At 40.2% G+C, this 13,382-nt stretch overlaps 1 protein-coding gene across 2 annotated transcripts in view; it reads left to right on the top strand.

Annotated features, from left to right (window-relative positions):
• LOC143765425 (amine oxidase [copper-containing] 3-like) overlaps positions 1-3,749 on the top strand; it is a 36,324-nt gene extending 32,575 nt beyond the window's left edge. For both annotated transcript variants that reach the window (XM_077252071.1, XM_077252070.1), the window contains exon 4: positions 1,062-3,749. In XM_077252071.1, the coding sequence (XP_077108186.1) occupies positions 1,062-1,349 (288 nt within the window). In that variant the 3' untranslated portion in view covers positions 1,350-3,749. The remainder of the gene's footprint in view (positions 1-1,061) is intronic.
• The last annotated feature ends 9,633 nt before the right edge of the window (positions 3,750-13,382 follow it).

Below are 13,382 nucleotides of genomic sequence, written 5' to 3'. Positions count from 1 at the left end.
GTGGTGTAATTTTCTACCACTAACTATGTATACTATAGGTAGCCATACATGTTGGATAGAAATAGTTGATAGTTGAGCATTGTTTAACCCCAATTTTCATTTTTGTTTTTCCTTCCCCAAGAGTCATTACTTTTTTATTTTTCTATCAGTGTAGCTATTTTTTTTTTAGGGAAAAGTTCTAATTTTGAATGCCACCATAAATTTTTTTACAAACAATATATTGGATAACAGGAAAAAAATAGTCCAAGTACAACAATTTGGTAAAAAGAAACAATTGCTATTCCGCTTTAGATTTTTGGGTTCAGTTTTTGCGGCGTTCATGGTGCATTAAAAATAACCAGCTAAAAACTATGGCATCTGTGGGAGCTTTCTGCCAGCCCAATGGCTGTCATTTCAAACCACTGGTGACCTGTGATCATGTTGCGGTGAGGCGGATGGCGCCCAAACAGATGCACTACAGGATCACGTATCTTAAATGCCAATCTCCTAAATAGCCAAATTAGTTCTCATGCTTCGCACTGACGAGGGCCAACAGCCCGAAACACCGTGTCTGCGAATTGAGATACTGATTTGGCTTTTATCCTAAGTCATATTGCACGACTCGTTAAAGGGTTGATTGTGACTTGTAGGATCGCTACTTCCAACAGGTGGCGCTATAGAGTCAAGTCCTCTTTTTTTCTGAAGAGGCAATTTGCATATAATCTCCTAAATAGACAGTGACAGAAGTTTGAGCAGCAGTGATAAAAGCTTAACTCTGTTCGCTGCTGTTAGCACAGATGCTGACTGTGTAATACATCTGACATCTTCTGGGAATAGTGCGGGCTCAGCTCCCGAACCCCCTCTATACACCTGCACCCAGCGTATGGCATACACATGTGTTACATGTCAGGGCATTTATTAAAAAAATTACATGGCAATCTCAATTTTTGCCAATGAATACATAAATATTTTAGTTGATATTTTGAGTTACTGTTGTTTTGCACAGTTGTTCAGGTTAGCAAGTAGGTTAATTCTTGGTCATTGAACTCAAATTTAACACCGACCTTATGTTTTATTTATAGGATTTGGTGGCTTGGATAACCACTGGTTTCTTGCACATTCCCCATGCAGAAGATATCCCCAACACAGTGACTGCAGGAAATGGAGTAGGCTTTTACCTTAGACCATACAACTATTTCAATGAAGACCCGTCAGTGTTTTCGGAAGATGCTGTGTATTTCCAGCCCCATGAGGATCTCACGTCATGCAGTGTCAATCCTCTAGCTTGCCTGTCTCAAACAGCCTCGTGCGCTCCAAAAACACCTCCCTTTACTTACAATGGCTTTGAAAACACATATATTGTACTCTAGCAAGCTTGATATCTCTGGGGCTTTAAACTTCATTTTAGGTTTTTGTTGTTTTTTTTTTAAATAAACCATAAAAATTGATGAGTTCAACTAAAAGTTTTAGGACATTTCCAAACTTAATACCAGATTTCCAGATTGCATAGGAATTCCACACTAATGTATCCATCATAGAAGACAGCTCCAGAGGTTGGGTAGACATATCTGCCTGCTCTTGGACCACTCTGTGTAAATGGTATGTTTAGATCACACATCAGTTCATCGTACAGCGATTTTCCAGGTTTTTGAAAATCATGGTGTGCTAGATAAAGTTCTTCTAAAAACTGAAATCATTAGTATTCTGCCTCATTCATTGTATTTGGTTGGAATATCCACTGTTGTCACATTGTAACCACATTTACTAACACATCTACACATAAAAAAACTGACTATTGAGCACAGTCTTTTGTAGCATGAATGGAGATATTGCCACATTTCTCACCTTCAGGGCTCGTTCACACTGGTGTATCAGAAGGCTGAGAAAATAATCGCCGCAAGCTGTGAGAGCATCCAATATCGGGCCATGAGCACTCATACGAGTCTATGGGTGCGTGTAAACCTTCGGACAACATCGGATGTCATCAGAGTGCAGTCCGATGTACGCGCACAGAGACAATGGAGAAGATGGAGAAATTAAGTTCTCCATCTTCTCCACACCTGTGCTGCGATTGTCTCATGCGACAGAATCGGATCACATTAAGAGGACACTTGAATCAATCCCTGATGCTCTCGCATGAGAGACTATACGGCAGTGTAAGTGAGCCCTAAAGGAAAGCTGTCATCAGACATTTACTATTTAATCTGAGCACTGCATGATGGAATGGCAGAGATCCTGACTCTAGCCTTGCACCACTTACTGGGGCTGTGTGTTAATTATCATAAAGTCATTGTTTTATCAGCAGGATATTATCACTACAGGACCCGTCTCGTGCCTTGTACTCCTCTTTCTCTGTATAATCCCGGAACTACCACTGATTGGCAGATTTCTGCCTATGCACAGTGTACACAGACAGCTACCAATCAGTGGTGTGGGCAGGGTTATACAGAGTTCAGCATTCAGAGAACTGGTAGATCTGCAGCAGAGAAAACAGTGATTTTTATCAAAATTACAGCAAGCAGCCCAGTACGTGACACATTGCTGGAATCAGGGTTTCTGTCCCTATATCATTCTGCTCTCAGGATCAAAGCAAAACCCTGGTGACAGATTGCCTTTAATGGCTCATTCAGATGTTAATTTTTCACACATGAGTTTTTTATTTTATTTTTTCTATGAGAAAAACTGATGGTAAAAACAAGCAAAGCACTTGTTGGTCAGGTGAAATGATTTTTAAGCTTGCTAATTGTCAATGTTCTCCTGTGTAAACAGGACATGTGCTGCCATGATAAATGATATGCTACATGCACAGAACTATGTATTTAGGATCGTTCTGTGCGCATGGAGGTGCGGTCGGCCTATTTAAGCAGGTTAGGAAATGACCGCCAATTGGCTTGCATGTACAGCTCTAGCAAAAATTAAGAGACCACTGCAAAATGTTCAGTTTGTCTGATTTCTCTGTTTATAGGTATATTTTTGAGTAAAATGTAAATTGTTCTTTTATTCCATAAACTACTGACAACATGTCTCTGAATTTCCAAGCAATAAATTTTGTATATATTTTCTGAAAATAAGAAATGGTTAAAATAACAAAAACCTGATTCCCATTAAAAACCTCTGGAATGTAATTAAGAGGAAGATGGATAGTCACAAGTCATCAAACGAAGAAGAACTGCTTACATTTTGTACTAGGAGTGGCATAAGGTCACCCAGAAGCAGTGTGAAAGACTGGTGGAAAGCATGCCAAGACGCACGAAAGCTGTGATTAAAAATCATGGTTATTCCACAAAATATTGATTTCTGAACTCATCCCGATTTAAAAGATTAGTATTGTTGTTTCTACATGATTATGAACTTGTTTTTTTTTTTTGCATTATTTGAGGTCTGCAAGCAATTCATTTTTTTTGTTATTTTGACCATTTCTCATTTTTAGAAAATAAATACAAAATGTATTGCTTGGCACTTCGGAGTCTTATTGTCAGTAGTTTATAGAATAAAAGAACAATTTATATTTTGCTCAAAAATATACCTATAAGTAGAGAAATCAGACAAGCTGAACATTTTGCAGTGTTCTCTTCACTTTTGCCAGAGCTGTATGTGCCTTGCGATTTCCTGGTCAAGGCTCCAGTGAAAGATGATTGAATTAGAAAGGGTTTTTGTTTTTTCTTAAAGGTGAAGCAAATTATGAACTGAAAAACCAAACCAGAAGGGATTCTGGACACTGTACGTTTGTGCATTTCTCCTTGCCAAATAAAAGAATATCTCAACAGAAATTCTAGCGCTGTATTTTTTTATTTGCTCAATGTTTTCAATTGATAAAATGTAAGTCTTGGTATTCCAGCCAATAACTAGAAATAAAGAGTCATTAATACTAGGAACGCCTGCCCTGTGCTACCTTGTCTTTTATTGCCTAGGTTTATCTTTCTGTGAAGGGTGGCACGGTTGGTTCAATTCCAGTCCATGACAAACCATGTGAATGCCCGGAAAAGTTAAACTGATGGCAGACAAAGTTTCCTGGTACAGCAGAAACTTTTTATTATCACATCAGTTATACTTAGTGATTAATGATATATCCTAGAAAAATGGCACCAACAGCTATGCTGAAATCTTGAGTGATACATAGAGATATTGTGCACATACCCTTATACAGCTGACACCTGCTGCTAACAGCAGCAACCGGAGAAAGCTCTGATTGACAGCGACTTTTAGGGTATGTGCACACGTTGCGGATTTGGCTGCGGATCAACAGCGGATTGGCCGCTGCGGATTCGCAGCAGTTTTTCATGCTGTGCACAGTACCAAGTAAACTTATGGAAAACAAAATCCGCAGTGCCCATGATGCGGAAAATACCGCACGGAAACACTGTGGTGTATTTTCCGCAGCATGTCAATTCTTTGTGCGGATTCCGCAGCGTTTTACACCTGTTCCTCAATAGGAATCCGCGGGTGTAAAACTGCATGTGAAATCCGCACAAAAAATGCAGGAAATCCGCGGTTTTACCTGCGGATTTTTCAAAAACGGTGCGAAATCCGCAAACAAACCCGTAACGTGGGCACATAGGCTTAGATGGTTAAACAGTAGCAATCTGTGACAGCAGTGGAGCAATCATTCTGACGCCCATCGTCTATCCCAAGTGATATTACAAAATACTGATGATTTGCAATGCTGAAGGCTCCCTTTGCCGGTATCCACTATAAGGGCTGTCCCACACGTCCAGATAATTCCGGTACCGGAATAAATCGGTACCGGAGTTATCCGTGTCCGTGTGCCTGGGAACTCACGTAGGCCATACGAGTGGGTACCAGACGGAGCGTGTGGTACCCACGCGTGTGGTACCCTGCATCGCGCTGAAGCCGCGATTCATATGTTCCCTGCAGCAGCGTTTGCTGCAGAGAAAATATGAAGAATAGTGTTTAAAATAAAGATCTATGTGTCCGCCGCCCCCCCCCCCCCCGCTGTTCAGAAAATACTTACCCGCCTCCCTCGCTGCTTCCTGGTCTGGCTGCAGCTTCTAGTGTATGCGGTCACGTGGGGCCGATCATTTACAGTCATGAATATGTGGCTCCACCTCCCATAGGGGCGGAGCCGACTATTCATGATTGTAAATGAGCGGCCCCACGTGACCGCATACAGTAGGAGGCGCGGGGCAGAGAGGAAGGAGTGACAGCCAACGTGGGAGCGGGTGAGTATTTTCTGAACAGCGGGAGGGGCGCACAGGGGGTGGGGGGGCGGCGGACACATAGATCTTTATTTTAAACACTTCTTCATATTTTCTCTGCAGCAAACGCTGCTGCAGGGAACATATGAATCGCGGCTTCAGCACCATGTGGGGGGGACAGCTCTTACTGTAGCGCTGTCTCCTGCACGCACACGGACCCCAGACAGAGAACGTCCGTGTGAGGTCCGTGTTTTACACGGACCCATTGACTCTATTGGGTCCGTGTAATCCGTGCGCTCCCACGAACACTGACATGTCTCCGTGTTTGGCACACGGAGACACAGTCCGCAAAAAATCAATGACATCTGCACAGATGCATTGATTTTTATGGGTCCACGTGTGTCAGTGTCTCCGGTACGTGAGGAAACTGTCACCTCACGTACCGGAGCCACTGACGTGTGAAACCGGCCTAATGGTGCCCCTGTGAAACTGGAGATCAGATTTGTTCCTGTACACTGCAATACTGTTGCATTGCAGTATATAAAAAGTAATCAAAGGTTCATGGCCCTATGGGGATAAAAAAAAAATAAATAAAAAAAATATATATAGACAGTATATAAAGTTTATTCTCCTTATCATTCACAAAGAATGAAAAAAATTTACATATTTATCATTGCGGTGTCTGTAAAAGTGCAGTCCATCAAATTATAAAATGAATTTAACTCAAATAAATAAATCAAAAGCACTTCCCGTACAAAAAGAAATAAGAAGCGCTCAAAACATCATACAGTGATTTGCGTATTCACCTCCTTGGCTGTTTACCTTTTTTTTTACATTACAACCTGTGTTTAAATATTCTTGCAATTCAGTTAGTCTGTGATGCATCAGCACTAAATTGTGTAAGTTGGTGAAGTGAGAAAAATATAGCCATAAATTAAATTTGTGGGATCAAATAACTAAAAATTGGCATGTACTCACCCCTTCTGCGATGAACCCCCTAAACAATTCTGGTGCAAGCAATTACCTTCATAAGCATTCCTTCGGAGGGCTCCAGTTCAGTGTACCAAGAGAACAAGAGCAGGATATGGGCGCTTCCACTGATGTGATGGAGACTCCAGGTGATCGGAGGTATGAAAATGAATATTTTGAAAATGAATATTTTAGAAAGGATAAAAAATGGCAGAGCAATTGCTTTATTACTGGGTACTTATTGTGAATATTACTTTTTTATAATAACAATAAATACCTTTTAAAAAAATCTGCCATTTTTTTATCCTTTACAAAATATTCATTTTCAATCCTCGGACCACCTGTAGTCTCCATCAAATCAGTGAAGGTGTCCATATCCTGCTCTTTCTCTCTTGTTACACTCAAAAATTGTAAGGTTTGTTTTGAGGTGGACAAAAGACATGTGGGAGACTCCCCAAATGTATGGATGAAGATGTTGTGGTCAGATGAGATCAAAATTGAACTTTTTGGCCACCGAGGTAAACTTTATGTCTGGTGCCAAACCAACACCCCAAGAATACCATCCACACAGTGAAACGTGGTGGCAGCATCATGCTGTGGGGATGTTTTTCAGCAGCAGGGACAGTGAAAATGGTCCTAGTTGAGTTGAAGATGGATGTTGCGAAATACAGAGATATTCTTGAGCAAAACCTGTTTCAGTCTGTCAGTGATTTAAGACTGGGATTAAGGTTCGCCTTCAAATAAGACAATGACCCAAAGCAAACTGCTAAATCAACACTCGAGTGGTTTAAGGGGAAACATGTAAATGTTTTGGAATGGCCTAGTCAAAGCCCGGACCTTAATCCAGTTGAGAATCTATGGTCAGGCTCAGGGCCGGACTGGCCATCTGGCAATCCTGTCAAATGCCAGAGGGGCCTGTCTGGTTGAGGGCTGCCTTGTCTGCTATGTTGTTAACAGAGTCGATATTCTCAAAACACCCATACTATTAAGAATTGTGTCGGAGCACAAAGTTGCTGACTCCTTCACTTACCCCAGGAGGCCACGGGTATCTTTAGAAATATTGGTCTTGTAGTAAATCTTGTTAATATATTCCATCAAGTGCTTGGGGACGAGGACAACATGGGCCTGTGTGATTTCAAATGCCAGGGCTGAATTTCACCCCCAGTCAGTATCTGGTCAGACTTGAAGATTGGTCTTCACCAGAGGAAACCATCTAACTTGAAGGAGCTGAAGCCTTGAGGAATAGCCAAAAATACCAGTGACCAAATGTGGAAAGCTCATAGAGACTTATCCAAAGTGATTTGCAGCTGTAATTGCTACAAAAGGAGGCTCTACAAATTACTTTAGGGAGGTGAATAGTTATGCACATTGAAATTTTCAATTATTTGGCCTATTTGTTGTTTGCTGCACAATAAAAAGAAAACTAAAATGTTCACAGTTGTAAGCATGTTCTCTACATGAACTGATGCAAACCCTCAAAAAAAATAGTGAAATTCCGGTTTGTGAGGTAGCAAAAGAAGAAAAAGGCCAAGGGGGTGAATACTTTCATTCATGGTATGAATTAAAATGTCACCTCTGTATATAGAAAATAAGCTCACATGCAGTCTTAGAAAATGGCTGCGCAAAGCAATTTTTTTTTACAGTGTTTTAAATTTTGTTTTTGTTATAGAGGAAAGATAATAGATATTTGGCTATGAAAACTACTAATAGATCCATTTTTTTCTCCTAGTTTTTACAGTAGTAATATTGGACATATTAACAATTAGCTTAGTATTAAGAGCTCGTATAAATGTGGAACCAATAAATGTAATTTTTGCAAATCTATGTTAAAAACGGAGATGTTTCCAATTAATACCAATAGAATATGTAACATTAATGTGTTTATTAATTGTAATACCACGCATGGACAGCATAGTGGATCAGTGGATAGCACAGCAGCCTTGCAGCGCTGGGGTCCTATGTTCAAATCCCGTCAAGGACAACATCTGCAAGGAGTTTGTATGTTCTCCTCGTGTTTGCGTGGGTTTTCTCTGGGTACCTTGGTTTTATTCCATGCTCCAAAGACATATACTGATGGGGAATTTAGATTGTGAGACCCAATGGGGACAGCGAAGATGTCTGTAAAGGGCTGTAGAATTAAGGGCGCTGTTAGAAGGGAGTAAAATAAACAAATGAGTGTTTAGCTGCCTTTATTACATGCCAAAAATATTAAAAACAGTGCACAACACGTGTGCTCAAACAGCGAATAGCAGAACATGTTGCTGCATCCGCACCTGACTCCACACAGTTTAACCCCTTCACCCCGGGCCATTTTCATTTTTCCACTCCTGCTTTTTGCTCCCCTTCTTCCCAGAGCCATAACTTTCTATTTTGCTGAACGATTTTATACTTTTGAACAACACCATTGATTTTTCCATATAGTGTACTGAAAAACGGGAAACAAAATTCCAAGTACAGTGAAATTGCATAAAAAATGCAAATCCACAATTGTTTTTGGGGATTTTTTTTTTTAACATGTTCACCAAATGCTAAATCTGACATGCCATTATGATTCTGCAGGTCATTACAAGTTCGTAGATACCAAACATGTATAGGTTGTTTTTAATTCAATTAGTGAACAAAAAACAGTGTGTTAAAAGAAAAAAAAATTGTGTCATTTTCTGAGACCCGTAGCTAGAAGCTTATTTTTTGTGCAACGAGCTGATGTTTATATTGATACCATTTTGGTGTAGATAAAATGTTTTGATTGCCATTTATTGCATTTTAATGCAATGTTGCATCGACCAAAAAAAAACGAATTCTGGCGTTTTTGACTTTTTTTGTTACGACGTTTACCGATCTGATTAATTCTTTTTATATATTGATAGATTGGGCGATTCTGAATGCGACAAAACCAAATATGTGTATTTTTTAATTATTTAAAATTATTTTATTTTGAATTGGGGATGATTACAACTTTTATAGTTTTAAATTTTTCAAATATTTTTAAAAACATTTTTTGTTACTTTACACTTGCTTCAATAGTCTCCATGGGAAACTAGAAGCTGCGATCTGATCGCTTGTGCCACACAAAGCTGGGCTTTAGCCCTGCTCTGTGTAGCAGAAATGCTCACTTTATATGAGCCCCAACCGCTGGGCGCCGCTCATAGCAATTTGGCAATGACAACTACAGAGGTCTGCTGCAGACCCTGGGTTATCATGCCAACCCATCAGCAACTTGCGGTCATGTGACACGGGTGCCGATGGACAGAATTAGTGACGTGCTCCCAGCACAATCATGTTAAATGCCACTGTCCGAGATTGACAGCGGCATTTACGGCAACAGGATAACACCGGCGGCTGTCAGGGGCACATGTCAGTTGTTGAAATCAGCTGACATGTGCCGGAAAAGATGTGGGCTCAGCGCAGGAGACCCGGCATGTGCCATACATGTATGACGAATGTCGTGAAGGGGTTAACTGTTCATCTTCAGGTTTATCCAAACACTTTTTTGAGGCACACAGAGGAAACCCCTCCTCCCGCAGGGTGCCTGAGACTCAGCAAATGCATACCCTGCATTTAAAGGGACACTGTCACCTGAATTTGGAGGGAACAATCTTTAGCCATATGGGCGGGGTTTTCGGGTGTTTGATTCACCCTTTCCTTACCCGCTGGCTGCATGCTGGCTGCAATATTGGATTGAAGTTCATTCTCTGTCCTCCATAGTACACGCCTGCGTAAGGCAAGATTGCCTTGTGCAGGCATGTACTACGGAGGACAGAGAATGAACTTCAATCCAATATTGCAGCCAGCATGCAGCCAGCGGGTAAGGAAAGGGTGAATCAAACACCCGAAAAACCCCGCCCCTATGGCTAAAGATTGTTCCCTCCAAATTCAGGTGACAGTGTCCCTTTAAGATGAGAAAAAATAAAGTGATATGTTGGCAAATGTGCTAAAGAAGCCAATATGGGTTGTTAAATATACCCATTATATTTTTATATCATGTCATGAAATATATATTCATATAAAGTGCAAAAGTGCCATGTGCTATTAAATAAAGGATATCAAATCCTGATGTGTTAGGTTATTTTGTGGACATCACATGATCAATATAACTGACATGTGTTGTCCCTATATACAGGTGCTTGTCACAAAATTAGAATATCATTAAAAAGTTAATTTATTTCAGTTCTTCTATACAAAAAGTGAAACTCATAGACAGTGTCATTACAAACAGAGTAATCTAATTCAAGTGTTTATTTCTGTTAATGTTGATGATTATGGCTTACAGCCAATGAAAACCCAAAAGTTATTATCTCAGTAAATTAGAATAATTAACAAAAAACACCTGCAAAGGCTTCCTAAGCGTTTAAAAGGTCCCTTAGTCTGTTTCAGTAGGCTCCACAATCATGGGGAAGACTGCTGACTTGACAGAAGACCAGAAGGCAATCATTGACACACTCCACAAGGAGAGTAAGTCACATAAACTCATTGCTAAAGAAGCTGGCTGTTCACAGAATGCAGTATCCAAGCATATTAATGGAAAGATGAGAGGAAAGAAAAAGTGTGGTAGAAAACGAACAAGCAAACAGGATAAACGCAGCCTTCAAAGGATTGTTAAGAAAAGATCATTCAAAAATTTGTGGGAAATTCACAAGGAGTGGACTGCTGCTGGAGCCACCACACACAGACGTATCCAGGACATGGGCTACAAGTGTCACATTCCTTGTGTCAAGCCACTCATGACCAATGCAGAACAGCGTCTTACCTGGGCCAAGAAGAAAAAGAACGGGAGTGTTGCTCAGTGGTCCAAGGTGTTGTTTTCAGATGAAAGTAAATTTTGCATTTCATTTGTAAATCAAGGTCTCAGAGTCTGGAAGAAGAGTGGAGAGGCACACAATCCAAGCTGCTTGAGGTCTAGTGTGTTGGGGAGCCTTGTCATCTGCCTGTGTAGGTCCACTGTGGTTTTTCAAGACCAAAGTCAGCGCAGCCATCTACCAAGAAATTTTACAGCACTTCATGCTTACCTCTGCCGACAAGCGTTTTAGAGATGGAAATTTCATTCTCCAGCAGGACTTGGCACCGATCCACACTGCCAAAAGTACCAATACCTGGTTTAAAAACAACAGTGCTTGATTGGCCAGAAAACTCCCCTGACCTTAACCCCATAGAGAATCTATGGGGTAGTGTCAAGAAGAAGATGAGAGACGCCAGACCCAACAATGCAGACGACCTGAAGGCTGTTATCAAAGCAACCTGGGCTTCCATAACACCTCAGCAGTGCCACAGGCTGATCGCCTCCATGCCATGCTGCATTGATGCAGTAATTGATGCAAAAGAAGCCCCGACCAAGTATTGAGTGCATTTACTGAACATACATTTCAGTAGGTCAACATTTCGGATTTTAAAATCATTTTTTCCAGCTGGTGTTATAAAGTATTCTAATATACTGAGATAATGACTTTTGGGCTTTCATTGGCTGTAAACCATAATCATCAACATTAACAGAAATAAACACTTGAAATAGATCACTCTGTTTGTAATGACTGTATATAATATATGAGCTTCACTTTTTGTATTGAAGAACTGAAATAAATTAACTTTTTGATGATAATCTAATTTTGTGAGAAGCACCTATATGTTGAGAAATATTAACAAAAAAAGAAAAAAGAAAAGTGCTCTAGTGACATAAAACACCTTGGATTTGTCCTGCACACAATACAAAATTGTAACACACAATAAAAACAACAACAACAGTGCATATAAATGAATCATATACATTTGGGGCATACCACAAGGAAATGTTGGGAAATCTTATATGAAAATAATCCTTATGTTCCCATGTAATAGATTGCATTGACGGCATCGCATAATCTATTATAATTGACATGTGGTGTCCCTATATTCTTGAAAAAGATAAAAATGCACTGATATCATTAAACAACTTGAATTATCATACAAAAATACACTAAATACAAATTTTGTATTTAATGTTGTATTTGCCAACTTGTCACTTTATTTTTTCTCGTCTTGCATGCCAGGTGCGCATGTGCTGGGTCTCAGGTTTCCGCTCGCCACGTCCCTTCTGTCTTCCCGTCTGTGCTTGCCTGATGTATAGCCTGGAGCCGGCCAGCTCACATAATTATGACGTGGGAGAGGGGGGGGATGGGAGGAGTTTAGGGTCCGTGACGGGAGCGTGAGCAAGCTCGCAACAAAACCACTGATAGTTTGCTGGTCATGTGACTGGAATAGTGCGATATTTATACCGGCTGCCATACTTAAGCCACGCTCCCTGAGGAAGCAACATTAACGCGAAACACACGTTGGGGAATGTGGCCATGGTCTTGGCAGGATCTACAAATACTATGGGTAATTACTCCTGTTTTTGATTGTACCCTTTCCTATTACATGTATTGCCTGCAGCATAGATAGACATCGTATCACTGCTCCTCTATTGAATATTTTTTTTCCTATTATCATTATTCACATAGCAGTAACCGAAATTGAGAGTATCAGCTGATATAGATGTCTAGTGTGAAATCTTATTGGATAAATTCATCTTTTTGCTTGCACACTGTCACTTTTTTCCTGACCAATTCTCAGGCCGTTTTATTCACTTATGGATCAAACCAAATTGTACCCATACAAGTCTAACAGTACTAATGTAGTTTTCTGTAATTTTTTGTAACATTAAAAAAATCTTTACATTTTTTGGTATATTTTGACTCAGTTTATCCTTGTCTTGCATATTATGAGTCGTTAATTATATGGTAAATTAATATTTTGGAACTGGTATTTCTGTGTAAAAAATGTCTCCCTATGTGGCACCTACATATTAATAATGTAATCTTATGTGGCCCCAATACATTAATAATGCCTTCTCATATGGCACCCATACAGTAATAGTGTCCTATGTGGCCCCCATACATTACCTTTTTCCACCTATGTGGGCCCCATACATTAATAACGTCTTCTTATGTGACCGCCATAAATTATTAATGTAGCCCTGTGTGGACCCCATAAATTAATAGTTACCCTTCCCTCTGATCCAAAGGGCTGGTTGCATTTAGCTTGATAAATGTGATCCAATATGGCTCCAGGCCTGCACTGTTGTTTAACATTGATCAGAAATCCAGGGTCATGATAGTACAGAGGGCAGAATTCAAGCCACCGAATAAAGCTGCAAAATACTGTAACTGTCCATTGATTGCTCCCTTTAGTTGACAGCTATTCCTTGCTTTTATTCCTAATCCACATATACGCAAAGCTCAGCTCAGTATGCATGTTTCATTAAATCAG

This window comes from Ranitomeya variabilis, chromosome 4 (genome assembly GCF_051348905.1).
Source record: "Ranitomeya variabilis isolate aRanVar5 chromosome 4, aRanVar5.hap1, whole genome shotgun sequence".
In the NCBI taxonomy this organism is placed as follows: Eukaryota; Metazoa; Chordata; class Amphibia; order Anura; family Dendrobatidae; genus Ranitomeya; species Ranitomeya variabilis.
This window is presented reverse-complemented; position numbering and strand designations above follow the sequence as displayed.